Source organism: Salvelinus sp. IW2-2015, linkage group LG4q.2, assembly GCF_002910315.2.
Source record: "Salvelinus sp. IW2-2015 linkage group LG4q.2, ASM291031v2, whole genome shotgun sequence".
NCBI lineage: Eukaryota > Metazoa > Chordata > Actinopteri > Salmoniformes > Salmonidae > Salvelinus > Salvelinus sp. IW2-2015.
Genome location: NC_036843.1, coordinates 6,195,011 through 6,220,482, shown reverse-complemented (window position 1 = coordinate 6,220,482; position 25,472 = coordinate 6,195,011). Strand labels below are relative to the sequence as shown.

Below are 25,472 nucleotides of genomic sequence, written 5' to 3'. Positions count from 1 at the left end.
GGCAGAGGGGAAGTGAGAGAACAGTCTTCCCTCAGTATTGTGGCTGACATGGACATTGAGTGATGGGTTTAAGGGCGGCCATTCCAACCTCACTGGCCTTTACCCATCACTCGTGGGGAAACCTGTTTTTTAGTTTGTGATCTGGATAAGGATAAACTGGGCCTAGTAAGGGTTAGACAAGAAACTCCTGTCCCTGATTATGTGGCAACATCAAGGCCTTGCCTCCTCACCGACTGACTCACTGAGAGGAGGAGGAAAACATCTGCCAATGTACTTGGGTCTAATGAGCCATTAAGAAAACATGGCCTCGCCACCCAAAAAAATGCAATTAGCACATTCTATTATAAGCCCTTAATTATGGTAATGGTATAATGTTCAACAAATCCACAACACGGTGATTGAACACCGTGCTCCCTGGTTCATCTCATCTGTACAAGGATCAATGGCTCCAGTGCAGGTCAGGTCAGACCAGACAGGCACAAATTAACCAAGAATGTTGAATATGCATGTCGAGGTTACCCACAAAAATCCTAAGGATTTTAATTAACATTTGAATATTACACTGAACCAAAATATAAAACGCAACATGTAACGTGTTGGTCCCATGTTTCATGAGCTGAAATAAAAGATCACAGACATTTTCCATACACACAAAAATATTATTTCTCTCAAATTTTGTGCACAAATTTGTTTACATCCCTGTTAGTGAGCAATTGTCCTTTGCCAAGATAATCCAGCCACCTGCCAGGCATGGCATTTCAAGAAGTTGATTAAACATCAATCATTACACAGGTGCACCTTGTGCTGGGGACAATAAAAGGCCACTCTAAAATATGCAGTTTTGTCACACAACACACTGCCACAGATGTCTCAAGTTGAGGGAGTGTGCAATTGCCATGCTGACCGCCGGAATGTCTACCAGAACTGTTGGCAGAGAATTTAATGTTCTAATTTCTATCCGGTGGGCGAGTGGTTTGCTGATGTCAGCATTGTGAACAGAGTGCCCCGTGGTGATGGTGGGGTGATGGTATGGGCAGGCATAAGCTATGGACAACAAACACAATTGCATTTTATCGATGGCAATTTGAATGCACAGAGATACCATGACGAGATCCTGAGGCCCATTGTGATGCCCATTTCTTTTAAGGTATCTGTGACCAACAGACGCATATCTGTATTCCCAGTCATGTGAAATCCATAGATTAGGGCCTAATGAATTTATTTCAATTGACTGATTTCCTCATATGAACTGTAACTCAGTAAAAGACCAGGGGATGTGATTAGGAGTCAGGAGAACATGGAAAGTCAGGAAWAGGAGGATATTGGTTTGTGGGTAGGTAGATTTCAATGATATATGAGTAAAGGGGGATGTGAAAGGCAGGAAATTCTGATTAAATCAGGCYAAGAATCACATCCCTGAAGCTAAATGTGCCAATAGAATCACACCTGTGTGTGGCCTAAGTCAAAGGCCCTTGTCCAATTAACCCTCAGTGACCTCCCATCCACACAGCACAGCAGGCCTCTCAGCAGCACAAGTGCTCCCTTCTAAAAACACAGAGCTCAGTTAAGCCCTGGTGCTGGTTGTGAGTGTGGGGCCGGCCGAGAGCCCCTCGCTCTGACATTAGGACCCTACATGGCCTGACCCCCACCTCCCAGGTCGCTCCAACAACCGCATTACTACAGCCAGCTGCTGCTAGGCGCTGCACCACTCTGCCCTAAAGCCCACAATTGGATTGGAGGAATTTATGTTTTTTTTCCGTTTTCCTTCTTGGTGTAGCTTGGGGCCCATTGATTCTTTCCTTCAGACACTCTTGCCAGCGAAAGCATTGCCCTTCCCCACCCGACACAGTATGCAGTTAAGAGCAGGCGGTCGGGCGAGGCTGAAAGTTTTATTTGTAAATTGACAGAGAAACTTCCTGCCCGATAAAGCCTCTTTCTCATCCCAATTTCTTATCCCCTCCCTCCCGTCCCTGTTAGCCTACACACGCGCCGCCGAGCTGCCAATTTCTGTCTCGCCTTTGGCTAGCGCGGGGTTCTGGGAAGCGTGGGGMGCAATTACAGGGGCTCCCAATCAAATGAATCGAAGCGGGCCGAAGGCATGCTCCGACCCCTCCAGCGCCTCACACCAGCTAGCCAAAATGAAACTAATTTCCGCAGCCGCTGAGCACAGGTTCAGTATGGGGTCMGTGCAGGGCTGTTTTTTTAGGGGGAGAAGGGCAGATGWGTCGATGGAGGTTGGGGGTATATGAGGATGGCCTGATGAATTTCCTCTCTCCGTGGGACAGCATATGAGAAGACTGGTGGCTCGGGCAGGGGCCTCGCGGCTCATTTCTCCATGCTAACTGCTGCTGGTGTGCTACAGCCAGGTAAACCGCTGAAGCGCCATCGATCTCTCCCGCAGTCACAGCCGGATTGGGATAAAAACGTCCTGCCGGCATCGGCCCGGCGCCTGCACTGACAGGGACAGCTAATGGCTGAATCTGGGCTCCGGTCACAGCACCCAGGGAGGGGGGAACAGATCCGGGAATCACGGTCATTACCATAGCCACACATGCCCCTTCTTACACGCCTGCTTCTCTCTCTACTCCTCATCCTGCCCAGAGTTTACTAATCAGTGCCAGAACCCAGGAGTTACACCACCTGACCTCAGTTTAGCACAGATTGAAGACCCAAGACGGCACACAGACAGACAGGGCACGGCTCGGAGGCCATTTCACTCTGTATACACTGTGTTTGGAGCCTAGTTTTGTACGCAGACATTACATTGTTTGAAGGACTGTGGACCTTGCTACATTATTAGTGTAGTGATAGGTATTTAAACCAGTTTAGGTTAAGGAGCTTTTTCAGTCAATGGCAAACCAACAAACAAGTTTTTGTTGTTGATTTTCTTCCCTTTTGCAGGCTTTTCTGACGTTAACTTCTTGGATCTAGAGGGAGTAATAGTACCTTTTTGGTGAGGCAGTCGTCCGAGTTGGACGGCATGCGTGTGGACACATGCAAGATGACTTCCACCGTGGAGGTAGCGTAGTAGGGAGCAGTGTGTCCTGTGCTGCCGTTCCTCTGAAGCCCTCCCATGAAGCCACAGTGTGTGGCTAGATCAACCTGAAGGCACACAACACGGTTAGGAGAGTGATGTCAGTGTGTGTGTGAGAGAGAGACACTGCAGGAGTGTGTGTTTGTGTACCTCCCATCCCAGGCCAGACACAAAGTCTTCGTAGGCCTGGCTGCCTGCGCTGTTGGACAGGATGGAGCACTTATCTTCCTGACCCTCTCTGATGTAGAACACAGCGATCTTGTGCGTCTCTCTGCTGTAAGACACAACACACAAGACTTGTTGTTAGAACAATGGCCCTGATGATGTTACACTGTTCTACATCCAGGGGTTTGTAGTATAGTATGATGAATTGTTGTCGGATATCTGGATATTCTAAATACGRGTGGTTTTGGTAACGTACGTTTTTAACCTGAGCACGGCTGCGAGATGGAGAGGRGCTCTATTGCTGCAGCTGTGGAGCGGCTGGTGATTTGGGAGTGAGCAGATGGAGGCAGAGAGAGAGACGCAACTCGGCTACAAATCAAGACTAGCTAACTTATWGCAGGCGCAATGTTATGTATCATTCCATATAACAGTSCTCGTCTGTCTTGACTGGAGTAGCCTAGAGAATCTAGCTAGCTTAATGAGGTCACGTTTTGCGCTTTCTCCCCAACCCCGTTCGGATAAAACAGCAGCCTATCTGTTGGTTGCTCGTTGTAGCCTACTCCTTCTCATTTCGCTAACTTTTAATTCCGTAATTGTATTCCATATCTCATTGCATTCGTGAACTCTCACTACACGTTGCCTCTTTGTCGCTTTGATTGGCAAACATTAACAAACTACACACGAAGGCAACCAGTCATTTTCATGGGGCGCACATCATACAATCTACATTGAAACGTTTTTGCTTTTATTACCTTAATAATTTGAAATGTCATGGTATATCCTCGTATGTAACAATGCCACATTAATATTGTAATTTCATTTCGAAAAAGCCTGTGTGTTACAATAGGCCTATAATTTTCTTCTTCAGTATTTGAATATCCGTGCACATCCCTACTCCACACTCAACCCCGTTAAGATCAGCGTGCTCTGAAATGTGAACCACACACCTCCAAACGTACACCTCCACACAATACTGCAAATATGGTCTAATATTAGAGTGAGCAGCGTGTGTGTTAGAGTGAGTGCACAACAGTACGTGTGTTTACTTTCCCCATACCCCCCCGCCTCATCTGACAAACAAAACAAGTGCAGACAGAGTTCCACCCATGTGCTTCAGTGTTGCCATGGTGGTGCGTGGCTCTGTGTTAAATCGGGGGAATTTTGACACAGGTTGCCATGAGCGGCCCAGGTATGCTCGCTGGTCTGGCAGAATGAGGCCCAATCCTGGGGGCATTCTTTAATAAGCCCCGGTCATTAACAGTGTGGAGTGCCTATTGATCACTGTGTGTGTGTGTGTGTGTGTGCTGCCGAGCTGTGATCAGCCTGAGATGGTGTGGATTAGGAGGAAAGAAGTGTGGAGCTGTTTTAATACGTGTCGCCTTGAGAGTGTGATCTTTACTGATTTTGAGGAAGGGATGCTTCATTAGTGGGCTTAGGTTCAGAGAAACGGCGGATATGGAATGCAGGCTTAACTAGAATATAGCCAGCTGAAATCTAGGTTGGTTTATTAAAAAAAAAAAAAAAAGGTCTTCATTAGAAATGAAACACTATGATACATCATTCAGTAAATTAGTAAAAAAATAAATAACAATAAGCACATCATGTGTGCCAATGTTATCTAGAGATAACATGTGTGCTGAAGAGGCCCTAAATAATTAGCGGGTAAGAACATACCACTGCCTGGAATCCAAATTCTTCAATTCTCTCAAGAGTTTAGAGTTCTTCTTCAGGAGATGAAAGCTTTTCCTGAAAAGGAATAAACAAAACTGAACTTGAATGCACCCATTGACAATTATTAGAATTTTCAAAATGATCAACCAGATGGTACTTTACAGTGTACCAAATGCAAAGCTTGTGCCTGTTAATTATTATTTGAATGGTAAAAGACAGACTGAAAGTAGGATAGGAAAGTTTCATGTTTCAGTTGGGTTTTTGGTCTGAGGAATAACAGGTGGAGGTTTAAATTGGGCTTGGAGACATTACTAATCTACTGGAGGGGGTCTCTGCTTCCTTCCCCAGAGGTGCGAGCATCTCATTACAAGGATGCCACCTGCCAAGGTGGACCTGAGTGAAAACAGTTGGGCACAGTTGCCCTGTGGAGAGAAGATTAACAGGCTACACACCCTGCCATGCCTTTCCGGTCTTTCTTTTTCTCTCTCTCTGCGAGGTATTCTTCTAACTAGTCTACAGCTGTGGATGTGGTGGTGTTGTGCTCGGCTCTGTACCTGTGGTCCCATGAGTTCATGCCCAGGTCGTTGAGTAGCAGTCTGCAGAAGTAGAAAGGGGCTTTGGGCTCCTGTGGAGTGGGTTCTTTCTGGCTGGCGGCCTTGACGCTCACGTCTGCATTCCACCTCTTCACCTGCTCTTCTTCCTGCTGTGTCTGCCTGAGGATGGCCTCCACAATGGCCCCCTCCAGCTCCAGGTTCATCCCACAGGGAGAGGGGGCTGGCTGGTTGAGCCTCAGCAGGGGCTGGGGCAGGCACTCAGGGCTGCTGTTGCCAAGTTCCTCCAGGAGTTGGTCCAGGACATCCACCTCCTCACAGCCTGACTGGGAGTCCCAGCCTGGGGGGTAGGAGCGCTCAGAAGTCCCCGGCGAGGTGGGCTTGGTGGTGGAGTGGTTGGAGGAGTTTTCACTCGCCTGATGCATCCCATTGACTTCCTCCTGGGTGCGGTAGAGAACCCCTCCGTCCCAGGAGTACTTTCCAGAGATGTCCCTGACGATGATGCGTACCTGGGAGGAGTTGTCGTGGGGTTCCCCTGGACCAGAGGGCTCTGAGGGCACCTGAAGGTAAGACACCAGGGTGCTGTCGTTGAACACAAACAGCTGCAGGTTGGGGCTCTTGAACACCTCAGAGGAGAGCTCTGAMGACTCCACAAAGGGGTTGTCGTGGTTCTCACTGACCAGGCTGTGTAGGAGGGCGGGACCACCACTGAGGGGATGGTGGCCCAGGTGGTTCACAAGGTGGGTCATGATCATCCGTGCCGTCAGAGGGATCAGCTCCACGTTCCGCCTTTTCTTCTCTGTAGGGCAGAGACAAACCATTTCAAAGTCCGCGTGCAGTCGCCAGATGTGATCAGTGTATTTCATAAAGTGAAGTCAAAATACAGAATTGAACACCTTGAACTTGGGCCACCGTCTTTCTGAACCACATTACCACGTGTAGACGTGCTCTCAATCCGCTCACCTTTTCAACACAAAGCTAGCTTACCCATTATCAATCACTAATGGGGTCGTTTTTCATTTCTCACAATGGCACACCTCTGCCGCAAGTAGGTAGCATCTAATCATAGGAGACGACTTTGAAAAGGCCATTGAGTCTGTTACAACGGGAGGAGAGAAAAGACCAGCAGGGTGCTAATGAGAACGACAAGTTTAAAGCAACAGTGAACAGAGCACTACTCCCCCGAATCAGATCTATGTAAATGATCCACATGCTCAGGACTACTCCAAAATGATAAAGGGATACCGTGTTACGACGCGGGGAAAACAAGACAAGCTCTGCATAGTGACTGCTATCAATACCACCATGGCTCATCAAAGTGGAGAAAGCTCTTTAGAGAGCGGGCGGTGCGCCGCATTGTAGACGCACAGGGCCTTTGATGAGACTTAATCAATGTGAGCTGAAAGSGAAATGCATAGTGCTCTTTGGCTGGTCTTCTGAGGCCGTTTGTTATTTCTATCTGGACTTTGTAGCGCTGTATGAAAAGTAATGACATAAGCTAGATATTTCAGCTAGGCTTAGCCAACATTGCATCAACGGGTAGGTTCTTGTTGTCGAAACAACGGACTTCTGGATGAGCAGAGGAATAGTCTAATACATAACCTAATGGCACTACAAGGTCACTAATAAAAATCATTTTCAGATGTCTCTTTTATAAATGGGCCCTCTCCCTGGGGCAGAGCGCTAATGCCTACCTCTTAAAACATTCCATTCCATGAGTTAGTCTAGTCAATGTCAGTTAAAAAAWTTTACATTTAATGGAGTAGCAAGCTCCAAATGGAAGGGAACATATTAAAGGTTACATCTCCCTGTAGTTCACCCACTGCTCATTTCCCAGGTGGTTTGGAAGAGGAAAAGTAATGTAGAAAACCAACAGCAGCAGCTGGGCACACACACCTTAGATGACAGGGCACTCACAAGCATTATCTCTCTCTGTCACACAAACACACACTGTCAGTCACACACACACAAACACACACTCTCTGTCACACACACACACACAGTCACACAAACGCACACAGCCCTCCTTTCATTTCGCCGCCAGCCCAGTGCAATCTCCCACACAGCAGGTATTAAACGGGTGGCAACTCGTTTCCCCATTCTGCCTCACGCTGTGCTGGAGACAGTAGTGAGGCCGGTGACGGCGGCGAGGTCTCTGGTCTCCTTACCCTCGGCCACGGTGAGCAGGCTGCCCAAGTCTGCAGTGGTGTGCGAGAGAAGGGGCTCTGAGCTCTGGACCTGGCCCAGCATGAGGAAGGGGTCGTAGTCAGTGGAGAGGTCAGACAGACTCAGGAGGTAGTGGCTCTGCTGGGTGTGCAGGTTGGAGCCAGAGACACAGCAGTGTAGCACCTACGGGACAGAGGGTAGGAGTTAGCTCCTAGCGCGGTTAAAAACACCACAGGAGAAAGACAGTGGGAGCCTTGCATGCAGTCACTGCTGCGGTTTCTTTGTGTGGCTTGCTGCACAGCATCAACAAATACATGGGACTCAGAAATTAAACACATTACACACTCATACAAACAGTACTCAGTCTGCCTGAGAGTTACAGAATACCAGTTGGGACTGGCCGGCAGCGGGAGACAGTGAACACCTGAACAACATTGACCTTCCAGTAACTGAAACAGAGTAAGGAAGTAACTAGGCAAGTCAATGTAAAAGGATACAGTAATCTCAAACGCAGAGGTTCCCGGGTAGGGACGCAAGCATTGAATGGTTCAGGTACATACGAAGGGGTACTATATGGTCTGTTGCCATGGTGAGCCTCCACCTGAGGGAGAAGAGGTGCTTCACTGCCACATCTCTCCTGTGATGAGTGAGTATCGATCTGCATAACAGATGGTGCGGCATCTGTCCATTGGGTTGGCAGGGCTAGATAAGACGTGCTAGTCKAGTTGATTACACTGATTGGCCAGGTTACCTCTGTTTGATTTAATTAAGACTTTATCCCTCTGCTCATGTTGCCACAAACATGCACCCGCACACGCCACCACATACACACACGCAACCACACACACACATGCATGCACACACAAACACACTCACTCAGACACTCACACAAAAACCTGTGTTTGGAAGTAGGTGGAAGTATTTGGAAGTATGTAAATGATAAGTTGTCTACTGGTTTTTGTCAAAGTAGGTTTTTGATTATTGTAAAAAAAAAAAAAATGTAAAAAGGAAAATAACATTTGGAAGCTACGCCTGACATACCAGACAATAGCAAACTGTGGGGCCTCTCACACTGAGTGGGTGGACTTGGTAAACCCATTGTGGAGGCTGGTCTATGTAAATGAATGGCTAATCCCATTCAACACACACACACAGACACACACGTGCAAACTTGGCTGAGCCTCAGAGAGGAGAGGTGCAGGTCCTGTCATCTGAAACAGTATTGTGTGGGGAAATGCAGACAGTATGTGGATTATAATGCCTTACAGTCCTCTGGGCATGGGGGGGGGGGGGTTATGGTGAAAAGACCAGAACCAAACAGCTGCCACACCAAAGCCCCAAAGTGGTTCCTCTGTGGACGGGAAAAAAAGCTTCTGCTTGCTTGACGACTAAGTGGCTGCACCTCGCATAGCAACAGTTCCAGGAAGGTAACACACACCCGAACAAACATGGATACGTGTAGACACATATGCACACACACTCATGGATGCACAAAAACATGCACACAACACACAAAAACAGAGCGAGGGTGCAGCTGCTGAGGCAGGCAGAGAGCAGATGGAGGACACGGCATGGAGGTCCAGTGAACCAATAAGGTCCAGAGCAATCATGCCTTTTGCACAGACCAGCCTCATGCTGTTAGACACAAACACACCAACTACCAAGCTCAAATCCTCAGCAGAGGTGCAGAAATGTTCCATGTTTATTCATCAGCGTATGAATGGGTCACTTTTAAGTTGAATCTGTTCATTGAGGATTTGGTATGAGAAACAACTAAATAGTTACTATAACAAATCCAAAAGAGATGCACAAACTAGACAAAACYCTTTACTCATTTTGTGAGGTTTACTGGTACGTAAATGAGTGCCTAGCTGAAAAGACTGAGTATAAAATATTTAAAAGAAAGTGTTTTTTGGGGGGAGTATAGTTTGAAGRCCATTTGGTATGGGAGACCAGTAGAGACGTGTATTTTGTGTGTGCGTGATATTTTTCTGGTTTTATTACATTAAATGTTGTCCAAATATAAATCAAGAGGACCAGCATTTTAGTAAGATCAGGATAACGCTGATTTACCAATGATGATATTAAGTGACACTTTACTTGTATGGGCACAATAGAACAACCAATGAAATGTATATATTTCCTACATAGCAGCTGCAGTCTCTCCCATATTAAGAGATATTCAATTCAAAAGTAGACAGGCTTTTAAATCCAGGCTTATCAAGAGGACAAAGGCATATTTAAATAATTTGACCATTTCTTATCAGGGGTGACATCCATATAAGGGTTTGTCTTTGACCGCATCTGTCAAACCTCCACTGAATAATACCTCATTCATTTAGCTCACTCACTTCTGTTTAATCACAAAATTATTATTTTTTAAATTTATTTTAGCTTTATTTAACTAGGCAAGTCAGTTAAGAACAAATTCTTATTTTCAATGACGGCCTAGGAACAGTGGGTTAACTGCCTTGTTCAGGGGCAGAACGACAGATTTTTATCTTGTCAGCTCGGGGATTKGATCTTGCAATCTTCCGGTTACTAGTCCAACGCTATAACCACTAGGCTACCTGTCGCCCCAAATAAGTGTTCAAACACCCAATCGGGGYAAAAGTCAGATAAAATCTTCCCTGTTATAAATGAATGTTTTTGAGTATCACATGTGCATTACCAAACAGGTGAGGTGGTTTGGTGGACATTCTCACATAACAGTAGAAACTGGAAGCAAAAATTGGAAACTTAATTTCCAAGGCGGCATGGAACACATTTTAAATGTCAAATAGGGCTTCTGAAGAGGGCTGTGTTGGGGGTTAGACAAATTACTGTGACACTATTCTTTTRTTTTACCCACCCTGTAGATGTAGTCGAGCAGAGGGGCCTTGTGGGATGTGGGGTCCTCCAGCACGGGCATGGTGATGGGCTCCAGCAGCATAGTCAGGGGCATGGCCATGCACCAGTCCAGCAGGCACAGCAGCAAAGACACCATTAGCTGAGTCACACAAAGAGAGGAGAGGCTTTTCCATTAGCCCAGTGCCCTCRACTCACACAATGAAGCCTCATGCAGGCAAATATAATTAGTAAAGCAGCTAGGGAGGAGATGAGCAATGGGGAGAGGTAAGGAGGGACTGAAAGTGAGATAGTCAGGGCWGGAGAGAGAGAAAGAGACAGAAAGCAGGATGGGGGAGACAGAACAAGATTCCTGAGCAAATGCACTTGCTACATCTATGAAGAAAGGGTCCTTCAGACTTCAGCCATTTTTTGCTCGTTCAATTTCCTGTACCTTTTTGTCAGCCTCCACCGTCGAGTGCTCTGCGCTCGGCAACAGAAATGCTATAGTGGCCACAAAGATCTGCATGGGACGAAAAAAAGATATGGATACTTTGACGACATGTTTTCCGCGAGTGATAGTGAATATGCATGTCTCATATCAGGAAGGTGAAGAGGAGCCGTGTAAACCTGCCTCAATGATTTTCTTTGGGAGAGAGCGCTCTAGCCTCTGGAGGTGTTCCCAGTGAGAGATGAGGAGCTGGAACAGGTCACAGGCTACCTGAGCCACAGCTTTGTTCCCAAACTGACCAGAGAAGGGACAGGAGAACAAGATATCCAGGTTAAAAACTCTGGGAAGTCGTAAGATAAGTAGTTGTACAAAACTAGGACGTGGACCATCTGGCACAACAGAAAAAAGGTATGAAAATGTCTTGGTTCTGCAATGACCTTTCAAATTACAGTTCATTAATGGACTGACTGGCAGACAGCTGAACATAGTGATTTGGAATTCAGGGCACAGAAATGCAACTTCCTGTTTTCTGGCTGAGTGCCTCTTGACATATAACAAGGGTAGACAATGCAGAAATGGCCCAACACAAAAAGAGACCGTGAGACTTTAGCACCTGCTTTTAGAAAAGCAGCCCTCCCTCGCCTCCACCCCCCCAACATCTCCTTTATTTTGGGCCGGCTGAGTGGGTGTCAAGTTGGGTTGGGAAGTGATTACTGCGCCATTAGAGGGAAGGACTGCAATAGTAGGAAACTAGAGGGGAGATGTGGTTGCTTAAATTGGCCTGCATCCACTGAGCGAGTGGCCTGGATATTACGCCACAACCCTAGAGCTCTTTCCCCCAAGAAACCCAGAAAGCACTGGTTCCCTCTGCATCTAACCACCGATAGACAGGGAAGCAGAGGTCTTAAAAAGAGTATGTTTCAGTCACACCACAGAGCACGTTGTCACTCACAGGCGCTGACGCATAAAACGCACTGACCTTTAGTGTTACGCCCAGAACATTGATGGCATCCACAACCTGGTGGTGAATATTCTGCTGCATCAGCTCCTCACATACCCACAGGCCCAGACTACATACAGCTATACACCTAGAACACACAGCAGACCAGTGAGAATACTGATATACACTATGTTCTTGAATTCTTGAATTAAACAATTCATCAAATATTTMATTTCAATATACTACTTATATGAACCTTAACCCACTCGATACAAATCAGTCCCGTTGCTTCCAAACCACCTTTATTCTGCACCCCTATCCCTCCATACCTGGCCGCTTCATAGGGTTCATTCCGTGCCGTCTTCAGTAAGACGTTGACCAGATAGTCCTGAAGGGCAGAGAGAAGACATGATAATGATCAATCCACTTCACATACCATCCAAACATTCCATCCTATCCATCAAAGTACACATTTTGTAACTATAGGGAACTGCTATACATTTTGTTTTTTTAAATGGGTTTGCTGTCTGAGTATTTACTAAAAGGTCAAAGGACATAGAAGAACTCTGAATACCTTGATGTCCTCGTTCCCGACGACGATGTCATCAGTTCCGGGAACGGTCTGCAGTAGTGGAATCTGCAGGTAAAGGTTGGGAAAACAGACCAGCGACCCAAGGACGGTCTGTGCTTCTATCCTCGGAGCCTTTCAGAGGAAAARAAAACACTTCCATCATCACGGCTACAGAACATGAAACATTATGCTTCCAGGAAATTCTTCCAAGAGCGGCTGCTTAATGGCCTTGTGTTGAATTCAACGCAGTACATTCAACACACTCCAATCTGAACTTCACAATGATGTTTAGTACAATATGTTCAATGACCTTAAATGTTATTACATCAAATATTGCATTTTAATATTTACATTAGCCAACTGATACAATTCAGTTGTAGCTATTACAATGTAAGACTTGTCATATTGTGTGTGTGTGTAGACCTGCGTACCTCGGAGGAGTCGTTGCTGAGGACGCGTGCTGCAGCGGTGATGAAGTCTCCCACCAGCATGGTGAAGCCAGGCAGGCCCAGGAAGAAGAAGCGCGGGGAAAAGGAACGGATCACCGTGTTCAGAACGTCCTGGGATGGATCACACACACACACACACACACGGTTATGGTCAATGGATTGATTGGTTGAACGATCAGTAAAACCACACCTGTTTTGTAAGCAGGCTGCATGTATTTCTGAGTTTATTTGGAGGAATGGACAGGCACTGAGCTCTGGAAATGGTAGCATAGTAGTCCTTCCCACATTAGCATAAATATGACAACAGTGCACTCAGGAAAGCACAGAATTTCACAGTCCATCTTTTACAAAACAAAAAATGAGAGTGAGAACAAGGTGGAGGAGGAAAAGAGAGGAATGGGAGAAAGAGGCAGCAGATGGGTTGATAACAGCACAAAGGAGGGAGAATGGTGGAACAAAAGACCTGCAACTTTCCACACACACGTAATTAAAGCCAGGGATAAGGTATTGTTCAGGTACACAGTGCGCTCTCTGTGCCAGATGGGTACTGACATTAAAGAGGGATTTCTCTAAACGTGGGTAGATCGTACAGCTCCATAATAACAATGGTCGACGACCATCTTATTACCCCGATGGCTAGTCAAAGTACAGTCATGTTGCCTTAAATGTCAGGAGTGAACTGAAATTCTTTATGAGATAAGAATGGAAAAGTTCTACATAAGGGGAGATTGGTTTGCCCGCTTATCTTTGCTAAGCCAGTGTGTGTGTGTGTGTGTGTGTGTGTGTGTGTGTGTGTGTGTGTGTCAGACAAAATCCAGGCCCGGGAACACCTGCCTTCTGGGTAGCTGTAAATGTGTGTAAATCAGGTCGTTCAAACAGTGGCCGTGTCTCCCCGAGTCCTAAACCCCAGTGCACCTCAACAAACACCCGGCACACCCCGCACACCTCCACCCCCACTCTGCCCCTCCCAACCCACCCACCCGCTACATTAATCACCTCAAATTAAGCCTTTGTAAACACAGAGCAGGGGGAACAAAGGAGAAATATAAAAACAAGCAGGCAATAAGGAACAAGTCAAAACATACACAGCGCCGGCAGACGACAAAAATTGGTTTGGAGCATTAGGGCTTGGAGGCCCATTTTACCGTCATTTCTGACGTAATTGACCTCTGAAAGGCGTAATGTGGTGAACAGTCTGTGGTAATTAGCTGCCAACAAACTGTCGGCTGATTGCCTGAAATGAGCATTTTAAGGCAAGCGACAAACCTACAAAGCATTTCCATTGTGCATGTAAGTAGAGGGAGCTGGTTGTGAAATGAATGTGTGGTAGTAGAGATGGGAATTGGTCCTGTGTGGTGGGGCTGAGGGTTGGCAGTGGGATTGGCCTGCTCTGCTCAACAAAAGGTGCATTAACACTACCTCGACAGGAGGCTTCTTAAAACCCTTTCATTCTGCCGTGTTTGAAGGCACACAGGAAATGAGCCTCAGTCTTTACAGTGCKTTCAGAAAGTATTGACACCCCTGGACTTTTTCCACTTTGTTGTGTTACAGACTGAATTAAAAATGCATTACATGTAGATGTTTGTTGTCACTGGCCTACACACAATACCTCATAATGCCAAAAGTGGAATTATGTTTTTACAAATTAATAAAACTTTAATGCTGAAATGTCTTGAGTCGATAAGTATTCAACCCCTTCGTTGAATACTAATAAAAATTATTTTTGCATTTAACAGGTACAATACGCAGAAATCGCTAAAATTCAAATAGTTTGCCAAATTTAAGTTTGTGACAAAACAAGCAAGCAGTGTAGAGAATCACTGTACCATCTAAACTACTGGGAAATATCTTTCCAATAACCKAAAATATTGTATTTTCAGSTGTTGAAAGCTGATYTGCAAAAACAAAACTTAAAGAACAGGAAATAGACATGGAAATAGASCAAACAGATCMACCGCTTCTTAGACTTGCTGTCAATGAGAATGATAGATCTATACCTCACATTTTTTGTTGTTGTTGTTACATTTACCGCTTTTTCYCCCCAATTTTGTGGTATCCAAWTGGTAGTTACAGTCTTCTTATCGCTGCAACTCCCATACGGACGCAGGAGAGGCGAAGGTCAAAAGCCCTGCATCCTCCGAAACACAACCCAAGCAACCTGCTTCGAGACACAATGCCCACTTAACCAGTAAGGCCGCACCAATGTGTCAGAGGAAACACCGTGCACCTGGCGACCATGTCAGTGTGCACTGCGCCCGGCCCGCCACAGGAGTCGCTAGTGTGAGATGGGACAAGGACATCCCTGCCGGCCGAAACCTCCCCTAACCCGGACGACGCTGGGCCAATTGTGCGCCGCCCAATGGGTTTCCCGGTCGGGGCCGGCTGCGACAGAGCCTGGACTCGAACCCAGAATCTCTAGTGGCACAGCTAGCACTGCGGTGCAGTGCCTTAGACCACTGCGCCACTCGGGAGGCTATACCTCACATTTCTATGTGAATTTGGTTAGGTGGCCCAAAAAGTAACATACTGCAGCTTTAACATGATTTTTGAATGACTACCTCGTCTCTGTACCCCACACTAAGGTTCCTCAGTCGAGTAGTGAATTTCAAACACAGGTTAAACTACAAAGACCAGGGAGGTTTTCCAAAGCKTTACAAAGGACGGGCACCTATTGGTAGATGAGTAAAAAAACWAAAACAGACATTGAATATCCTTTTGAGCATGGTGAAGTTATTAATTACACTTTGGATGGTGTATCAATACACCCAGTCACTACAAAGATACAGGTGTACTTCCTAACTCAGTTGCTGGAGAGGAAGGAAACCACTCAGGGATTTCACCATGAGGCCAATAGTGACTTTAAAACAGTTACAGAGTTTAATGGCTGCGATAGGAGAAAACTGAGGACGGATCAACAACATAGTAAACTCAGCAAAAAAAAGAAACGTCCTCTCACTGTCAACTGCGTTTATTTTCAGCAAACTTAACATGTGTAAATATTTGTATGAACATAAGATTCAACAACTGAGACATAAACTGAACAAGTTCCACAGACACGTYACMAACATAAATGGAATAACGTGTCCCTGAACAAAGAGGGGGGACAAAAATTCACCATCTGGTGTGGCCACCAGCTGCATTAKGTACTGCAGTGCATCTCCTCCTCATGGACTGCACCAGATGTGCCAGTTCTTGTTGTGAGATGTTACCCCACTCTTCCACCAAGGCACCTGGAAGTTCCCAGACATTTCTGGGAGCCCTCACCCTCCGATCCAACAGGTCCCAGACATGCTCAATGGGATTGAGATCCCGGCTCTTCGCTTGCCATGGCAGAAGAATMACATTCCTGTCTTTCAGGAAATCACACACAGAACGAGCAGTATGGCTGGTGGCATTGGCATGCTGGAGGGTCATGTCAGGATGTGCCTSCAGGAAGGGTACAACATGAGGGAGTAGGATGTCTTCRCTGTAACGCACAGCGTTGAGATTGCCTGCAATGACAACAAGCTCAGTCCAATGATGCTGTGACACACTGCCCCAGACCATGACGGACCCTCCACTCTCCAAATCGATCCCGCTCCAGAATACAGGCCTCGGTGTAACGCTCATTCCTTCGACCATAAACGTGAATCCGACCATCACCCCTGGTGAGACAAAACCGCGACTCGTCAGTGAAGAGCACATTTTGCCAGTCCTGTCTGGTCCAGCGACGGTGGGTTTGTGCCCATAGGTGACGTTGTTGCCGGTGATGTCTGGTGAAGACCTGCCTTACAACAGGCCTACAAGTCCTCAGTCCAGCCTCTCTCAGCCTATTGTGGAAAGTCTGAGCACTGATGGAGGGATTGTGCGTTCCTGGTGTAACTCGGACAGTTGTTGTTGCCATCCTGTACCAATCCTGTGCAGTTGTTGTTATACGTGGTCTGCCACTGCGAGGACGATTAGCTGTCCATCCTGTCTCCCTGTAGCGCTGTCTTAGGCGTCTCACAGTACTGACATTGCAATTTATTGCCCTGGCCACATCTGCAGTCCTCATGCCTCCTTGCAGCATGCCTAAGGCACGTTCACGCAGATGAGCAGGGACGCTGGGCAAGTTTTCATAACTGTGACCTTAATTGCCTAGCGTCTGTAAGCTTTAGTGTCTTAACGACCGTTCCACAAGTGCATGTTCATTAATTGTTTATGGTTCATTGAACAAGCATGGGAAACAGTGTTTAAACCCTTTACAATGAAGATCTGTGAGGTTATTTGGATTTTTACGAATTATCTTTGAAAGACAGGGTCCTGAAAAAGGGACGTTTCTTTTCTTGCTGAGTTTAGTACTCCACCAATACTAACCTAAATTACAGAGTGAAAAGAAGTAAGCTGGTAAAGAATAAAAATATACCAAAACATGCATCTTGTTTGCAACAAGGCACTAAAGTAATACTGCAAAAAATGTGGCAAAGCAATTCACTTTTTGTCRTGAATACAAAGTGTTGTATTGGATTTGCCCCAAACATATTACTGAGTACCACTCTCCATATTTTCAAGCATAGTGGTGGCTTCATCATGTTATGGATAGGCTTGTAGTCGTTAAGGACTGGGCGTTTTCWGAATTWAAAAAAAGGGAATGGAGCTAAGCACAAGCAAAATCCTAGAGGAAAACCTGGTTCAGTCTGCTTTCTAACAGACACTGGGAGATAAATTAATTCAGCAGTAACCTAAACTAACCTAAAACACAAGGCCAAATCTACACTGGAGTTGGTTACCAAGAAGATAGTGAATGTTCCTGAATTGAACTTACAGTGTGTACTTAAATCTGCTTCAAAATCTATGGCAAGACCTGAAAATGGTTTGACAGAGCTTGAAGAATTTTTAAATACATATATATATATTTTTTTAAATGGGCAAATGTTGCAGAATCCAGGTGTGGAAAGCTCTCAGAAAGACTTGCAGCTGTAATTGCTGCAAAATATGCTTCTACAAAGTATTGACTCAGGTGTGCAAATACTTATGTAAATGAAATAATTCTGAATTTCATTTTCAATAAATTTTCTATAAAAAAAAATATACAGTATATTTTATATTTTGTCATGATGGGGTATTGTGTGTAGATGGGTGAGAAAAATAAAATAATTTCACAACTTTTCAATTCAGGCTGTAAGAACAAGATGAGGAATAAGTCAAAGGGTATGAATACTTTCTAAAACCACTATATTAGAGTTTTATTTTATTTTTTATATATGTTTTACAAATGTTCGCATTTTTATTCCACTTTGACATTCTTTTTTTTGTCAATGATCTACACAAAATACTGTCACAATTTTAATCACACTTTTTGTAAAAAGTCAAGGGGTGTGAATACTTTTTAAAGGCTCTGTACAAATGGAATGAAATATTTCACAATTTACTGGTCATTATTGTATGAGACTGAAATCATAGCATTACTTTAAGTTGTGATCACAGAAAGTGTGTGTAAAATAGGGGTTTCCCAGTCCAGGCTAATAGATAGACCCCTCCTGTTAATCTGTCAAGGTGTAYAGGTCCTTTTGAAAGGTTTAATCATCAACGAAGCCGCTGAGGTTTTGAACCGCAACAGAACTCAACCGTCACATTTTCCCTCCCTCTCCCCAGGCCTCCGTTACACAGATGAAACAATCCCTGTTTTCTCTTCACTGATAAGTTGAGGTGATTAGAAAAACCTATGGTTGTGCATAGGGAGAGCAGGTGTGAGAGAGATGTTGTTTACTGACTGGCTCACACCCAGCAAACAAAACACACGGTTCATAGAAAGCCCATTTTGATGCACAAAAAACAACAACCCCTCACATTAGGCTGATGTACATACATACAGCACTCTTAGAAAATAGATTACTACCATTGGCCCAAGGCCATGCCAATTGTCTCGTGGCCATGCCACTGCAGGCTCAGTGGACTGAGACCGAGAGAGCCTGGACAATACCATTGACCTTGGCAGCCAGGAGGTGTACACTCCTTCACAGCCCCTCCTTTTCAGTGAAAAARGTTGCCACGTTATATTTGCAAACGTGCAGTGCTTTAAAAAGTACTAGACAGCCCATTAAAAACAAAGAAATGTGGACAAATATGTGGGGAGCGTAGGAGTGGGACAGAGTAGACTAAAGAGAGAAGAACATTAGATTTGGAGGGATACTGTAGGGAGGGTGGATAGAGCGGATAGAGCAGGGGTCAAACGTACAACATACACAGGAAGGGTCCAATCTGATGGTTTTCGGGGGGGGAACTCGGGGGGGGAACTCAATATATTTTAAAATGACTAAAGCCATATCAAAACTGTGTAGCGATAATGGACCTATATTTATACCGTTTCTTGACTTTGTCCAGCTCCCTAATGATCATACAAATTTAGCTAGACAGTCGGGGACGACAGGGAGTATCGACAATTCCAAAAACGACGGATAGAGYACTATCTTCAGCAAATTGTGACGGCAAGGAAATAAACAAAATGAGTTTAACATCCCTGGGATAGAGGGAGGGGGATGGAGTAAGAGGCACGTTCTTATGTAAAGCAGGCGTGCGGCTGGGCTGTCCCTCCATTGTGTGGCATTAGGACTCTTTCTCTGGCCAATTTGAGCACGCTCCAGCGCCCAGCCAGCTCAACACTGGCGGCCCAGGCCCCATATTATATTTAGGCACAACAAAAGCTGGAAAGGAGAATGCCACGCTGTCCCTCTACACCGGCCKCCTCATTTCTCCACAGCGCGTTCCCCAGGACCTCAGCCCCCCGTCCTCTTCAGCCCCAGCCAACGTGTCACTCCAACGGAGTGCAACAGACGTCAATCCTTAATTAATCACGTATAGACGGCAGGAGCTCAAACATTATTTAACGACATGGAAAACATTCTAATAAGCTTGTCGCTCTGCCAAAGCGCAATATAAACCCGTGGGCAGAGCATACACGCACAAAACAAACTAATTTATTCACAGTTTCCCCCCCTTTCCTCATCAATCTCTTTCTCTCTCTCCCTTGCCTGTCTTTGTTTTGTGTGTGTGTGTGGGGGGGGCTCCTGTTTTATCCCCACTCAGCAGGCTGGACTGGACCTCCGCCAAATGTGAAGAGCAGCCAGCCAGCTAGGCAGGGAGTGGCTAGCTAGAGGAGGACCATGCTGAATTGAGAGGAGACAACATGCCAAAACAGTGAGCCATCACAATCACCACCGGTTGGCTGTCCTCCCAAAGAGACAGAGAGWGAGGTCTAGAGAGATCCAGCTGAGAGTTGAGTAGAGGACTAGAGAACACTTAACTCCACTGATCTGAACCCAGGTGAGCCTTACCTACACACAATATAATACTTCACCAGCTTCATCAACTATCTTCACATTTACCTCAGCCAGTCCAGATTAAGTTAGAACGGTAAAGGTTAGGTATACACAATGTCATAATCAGCAGGACATATGTCAACACATGACAAGACATGCCAACAAACATGTGCTATGTACCGGCAACCGAGCATCTCATCATTCTCCTCCTCTATCGAGAGGACTATGGAACAAAAGCTAAGATGCCTTTGATGATAGCCCCATCTAGTGGTTATYAGTGGAAGTACAACCACAATGCAACAGATCCCAGCTGTACAGTTTATTGGCAGGTGGCTGCAAGAGCAGTCCCATTCTCTTGTGTTTGACAGTGTCTCCCTCRTCTGGCCTTAGTTACTGGAATCTACATCAAGAAAAGCACATGAACARAGGAGAATGATAGCACAGTTTAGGTGCTATCAGAGTTTTAGAGGCAATGTTTCAACCACTGTGGCTCTTCGTCAGGCTTCCTCTTGGCCTTACCTGTCTCACATGAACCCCTCCTACTGGCTAGTTAAAGCATGCTTAGGATAAAACAGAAAATTACCTGGTCCACGCTGGTGAAGCCCTTGTGCATGACGTGGTAGAGATGGACCAGGAAGTCACTGTTGGGCAGCACGTCCTGGTTCCTGGTCATCATCTCACAGATMAGTTTATAGGCCTGCAGCTTACCCGCCTTGAACTCTGCAGGCAGCATGGTGGCCTGGGGGAAAAGGGAGAGGAGGACAGAGGGAGAGAGACCAGGTCACACGGTTATAGTCACATGCATGTCTTTGATAGTTCTTAGTTAGGTGATGCATGTAGAGGCAGTGGACCTCTGAACCGCTGAGTCACCTTGAAGAGCCAGGAGGCCAGCATTCTGAGAGGAGGGATGAAGACAGGCCGGGGAGGAGATGACTGGTTATCCACACTGATGCCCAGGTTGTCCCGGATCTGCAATTAGGGCAGTACTGCATTAGCCAGACTGAAAATCTACAGAACAAAATATTGACTGAGACAAATTTACTGTACATGACATGTCATCAGGGCTGATAAGAGTGTTTGAAGGCTGGGCAGTGCTTACCTTAGCCAGTTTGTGCCAGAGGTCGTAGAGGTAACTGAACATCTTGGCGTGGATCCTGGGGCAGCGGATGCTGTTGACGTCCCCCAGGATACCCAGAATCCTTCTCCAGAGCACAAAGGCGGAGTCAGCGTGCCAGCCGGTCAGGCTCCCGCCTGCGATGATGCTGACATCATCAGTCAGACACTCACGGCTGTCTGCAAGACCAGATAGAGCAGAGAGAGAACTCTGATTTACTACTGTATAAACTCTATAGTATAACACTAGAACTCTGATTTACTACTGTATAAACTCTATAGTATAACACTAGAACTCTTAGGCCTGGCCACACCCCGGACCAGGTGATTCAACACAGAGGTTGATTTTTCCCAGTCACCAGAGTCACACACAGCTGAATACACGTGATGGGTGCTATAGGATTAACACAGCGCAACACAGAGGGTGGTGGGCTGTTCAGGCTAGAAAGGGGGTGTGTAGGGGCAGTAGCAGTACCCTGGTCCTGAGGCATGTGTAACACAGACTGATGTATGGTGTCCTCCAGCAGATGGGGAAGTCCCGGCACTCAGTGTGCACGAGCAAAGCTGGTGGTGGACAGGGGTGTGCTGGGGTGGTGGGAACAGGAGGTGCTGCTGGTGGTGGGACAGGGGTGCTGCTGGTGGTGGGACAGGGGTGCTGCTGGTGGTGGGACAGGGGTGCTGCTGGTGGTGGGACAGGGGTGCGGAGTGGGGAGAGAAAACACTCAGGAAAGAAAACAAGACGACAACCAGAAGACAGTGGAGCTTGACGGCGCACAATCACAAGATGACAGAGGACAGTGAATTCACAATGAATCAATGTGAGAGCACAGACGAGGTGGGGATGGTGTCGGGTCAGGGGTTACACTAAGGGTCAGGGGTTACGCTAAGGGTCAGGGGTTACAGCTGAGGTACTCTTTCATTTGACAAGAATTGACAGCTATTAGCCACAGCTGTTTTTTCCAAATATTCACCTACGCTGAACCACGATAATATTTCGGGATACTTTCCAAAGACGTACCTAACATTTCTTAATAGCAAGGAGACTCTCACCTAACATTTCTTAATAGCAAGGAGACTCTTACCTAACATTGCCCAGTAAACATGTAACAGTAGTAACCAATCCATCTTTATGTGTCCTCCCTCAATAGCCATAACGCGTTAACCTAATACCAAAGACAGCTTAATAAACAAAAGGCCCAGCTGCCTGCTGAYTAAAGACCCCTGAGCAGAACACGTCCAAGGCTAGATAGAAGTGGAGAGAGAGGGAGTGTTTTCTCTTTAGAGCTTCATAGGCCAGGGTGAGGGAGGSCAGGCAGGGCAGGGGAAGATACTGTAGAGTAGACAGAGGCTGGCTATGAAGGTTATGCTAATCCTCTGAAAGGTCAGGCTGCTCTGAGAATAATCCCCACACGACCCACGGACAAACACCTGAACCTGACAAACCCCACAGAATACAAATCTACTGAACCTGAAGGCCATATGCTACAGTATTTATCCCATATAAACCAATGCCCTCCTAGCCTCGGTTACCAAAATCAGTCCCCCCAGAAACCTTACCCAGACACCCCACCCCCCACCCCAGTCCAGTCCAGTACCTGCCAGGGCCTCATTGTGGCTGAGCAGCAGGTTCCTCTGGCTCCCTGTGTCTGCTGTGACATCTATCTGGGCTGACTGAGTGTCTGCCTCCTCCTCAAAGGCCTGCCAGGCCAGCAGGCTGCCGTCAGCGTCGTTCAAGTAGCCGTTGGACGTCTCGCTGCTCACACTCACACTTTTTTCCTGGAGCGTGGGCCTTGCATAGTTGTGTCCCTCTACAGAGTAGTCCAGCTCGGCCGGACTGCTGCTCCTCCGGATCAGAATCTGGGAGCACAGAGGGATAAGTCATCAGTGGTTGTTCCAGAGATGCCTCTATCAGACCGCAACAGATGCCCTGCTGAAATAACCAAACAAAGTAAGATGGTCACAGATTTTGCGTCAGGTGTGTGTTTCTCACCACTGGCGGGTCGCCGTCTGTCCTCGCTTCCGACGCCCTGCCATCGGAGCCACAGGAGTTGTTGGGGGAGTACTCCCTCTTGTGGCCTGGAGGTCACAGTGACTGTTAATCACACTGGACACACACACAGCCCCCCCACAGCAGACAGCCCCTGGTCATAAATACTGTTCTAGTCTCATCCCTGCATCCTCTAGATGCATGATCAGAATGAGTTGTAGCCCAGTGGTTCCAACCTTTTTTCGGTTACTGTACCACCAACTGAATTTAGCTCTGCCKGGAGTACCCCTMAAGTACCCCCTCATGTACATTTAATCAGCAGACCTATGTTCTCATCAGTCTTCTCAAGTACCCCCTGTGGATAGACCAAGTACCCKCAGGGGTCCTAGTACCCCTGGTTGGGAACCACTGTTGTAGCCTGTAGGCTTCAAAGCACATCACTGTATAGATGGACACATTGTTAGCAGCAGTATAGATACTTCCACTAGAGGGCAGCAAAAATGGCCTACGTTAGAACACGCCCTCACGCTGTGTGTGTTCGCGCACTCATTGGTGTATCCCTACCTGGGAAGGTGTCAGTCAGTTGCTGTGTGATGTCGGAGGTGCTGCTGCTGCGTGGTAGAGGGCTGTCTCCAGCCTCCAGCTCCCCGTCTCCCCCACACTCAGACAGCTGGCCCTCCTCCACATCTGAGCACCACGACCAGGGAGCCAGGAGAGGACAGAGGGTTAAGAGCAATGCATCAGGCATCTCATATCCGGCACACTACACATGCTCTACCACACAGAATTCCGGCAACTTCAAGGTGAGACACATAGGATTTTTCGGAAAARGTCTATAATATATCTGGCACTAATAGTGGAATGATAGTGTTTCACAGTATTTCTTACCCACCAGTGTTGTGATTGGCTGTGATATTCGGCTATTGATTTCACCCGACGGAGCGACATCTGCTGTCAAACCGGGAAAATMGTTCTGACTTTGTGTTTGTGTTATCTACTGAATATCGCTCTGTCATGTCCTGGTTGCTAAAATTCTACACTGTTCGCTCAATTTCAGTTTATCTTCTTATGGCTGCAGGGGCAGTATTGAGTAGCTTGGATGAAAAGGTGCCCAGAGTAAACTGCCTGCTCCTCAGTCCCAGTTGCTAATATATGCATATTATTATAGTTATTTATAGAAAACACTCTGAAGTTTCTAAAACTGTTTTGAATGATGTCTGTGAGTATAACAGACTCATATGGCATGCAAAAACCTGAGGAAAAAAATCCAAACCAGGAAGTGGGAAATCTGAGGTTTGTAGGTTTCAACTCATCGCCTATCGAATACACAGTGGGATATGGGTCAGTTTTGCACTTACTACGGCTTCCACTAGATGTCAACAGTCTGTAGAACCTTGTCTGATGTTTCTACTGTGAAGTGGGGCCGAAGGAGAACGGAAGAGGCAAGGTCCATGAGCTGACATGCGCCGTTCACATGAGGGAGCTCTGTTCCATCGCACTTCTGAAGACAATGGAATTCTCCGGTAGGAACATTATTGAAGATTTATGTTAAAAACATCCTAAAGATGTGATTCAATACACCGTTTGACATGTTTCTACTGACTGTTACGGAATTTTTGACATTTCGTCTGCTTTTTAGTGAACGCGCTTCGTGACTTTGGATTTGTTTACCAAACACGCTAACAAAAGTAGCTATTGGACATAAATGATGGACATTACGAACAAAACGAACATTTCTTGTGGGAGTCCTGGGAGTGCATTCCGACGAAGATCAGCAAAGGTAGTGAAGATTTATAATGCTATTTATGACTTTTGTTGTGACTCCACAATTTGGCGGGTAACTGTATGGCTTCCTTTAGTGGCTGAACGCTGTTCTCAGATTATTGAATATTGTGCTTTTGCCGTAAAGCTTTTTTGAAATCTGACACAGCGGTTGCATTAAGAACGAGTTTATCTTTAAATTCTATGTAGAAACATGCATCTGTTCATCAAAGTTTAGATGAGTATTTCCTGTTATTTGATGTGGCTCTCTGCAATTTCTCTGGATATTTTGGAGGCATTTCTGAAACATGGCAAAATGTAAACTGAGGTTTTTTTGGATATAAATATGAACTTTATTGAACAAAGCATCTATGTATTGTGTAAACATGAAGTCTATGAGTGTCATCTGTTGAAGATCCATCAAAGGTTAGGATTAATTTTATCTCTATTTCTGCTTTTTTGTGACTCCTGTCTTTGGCTGGAAAAAATGGCTGTGTTTTTCTGTGATTT

The 25,472-nt window shown here is 46.1% G+C and overlaps 1 protein-coding gene across 3 annotated transcripts in view; it reads right to left on the bottom strand.

Moving 5' to 3' along the window:
• LOC111963169 (Ral GTPase activating protein catalytic subunit alpha 2) overlaps positions 1-25,472 on the bottom strand; it is a 188,139-nt gene that overhangs the window by 57,568 nt on the left and 105,099 nt on the right. For all 3 annotated transcript variants that reach the window (XM_070443336.1, XM_023986437.2, XM_070443335.1), the window contains 18 exons: positions 23,766-23,888; positions 23,205-23,290; positions 22,810-23,071; positions 21,201-21,394; positions 20,972-21,070; positions 20,685-20,840; positions 12,807-12,935; positions 12,379-12,507; positions 12,134-12,192; positions 11,844-11,952; positions 11,048-11,158; positions 10,868-10,936; positions 10,439-10,576; positions 7,590-7,770; positions 5,425-6,220; positions 4,874-4,945; positions 3,185-3,308; positions 2,947-3,102 (listed from right to left, as the gene is read on the bottom strand). In XM_070443336.1, coding sequence (XP_070299437.1) covers positions 2,947-3,102; positions 3,185-3,308; positions 4,874-4,945; positions 5,425-6,220; positions 7,590-7,770; positions 10,439-10,576; positions 10,868-10,936; positions 11,048-11,158; positions 11,844-11,952; positions 12,134-12,192; positions 12,379-12,507; positions 12,807-12,935; positions 20,685-20,840; positions 20,972-21,070; positions 21,201-21,394; positions 22,810-23,071; positions 23,205-23,290; positions 23,766-23,888 — 2,993 coding nt within the window. The remainder of the gene's footprint in view (positions 1-2,946; positions 3,103-3,184; positions 3,309-4,873; positions 4,946-5,424; positions 6,221-7,589; positions 7,771-10,438; positions 10,577-10,867; positions 10,937-11,047; positions 11,159-11,843; positions 11,953-12,133; positions 12,193-12,378; positions 12,508-12,806; positions 12,936-20,684; positions 20,841-20,971; positions 21,071-21,200; positions 21,395-22,809; positions 23,072-23,204; positions 23,291-23,765; positions 23,889-25,472) is intronic.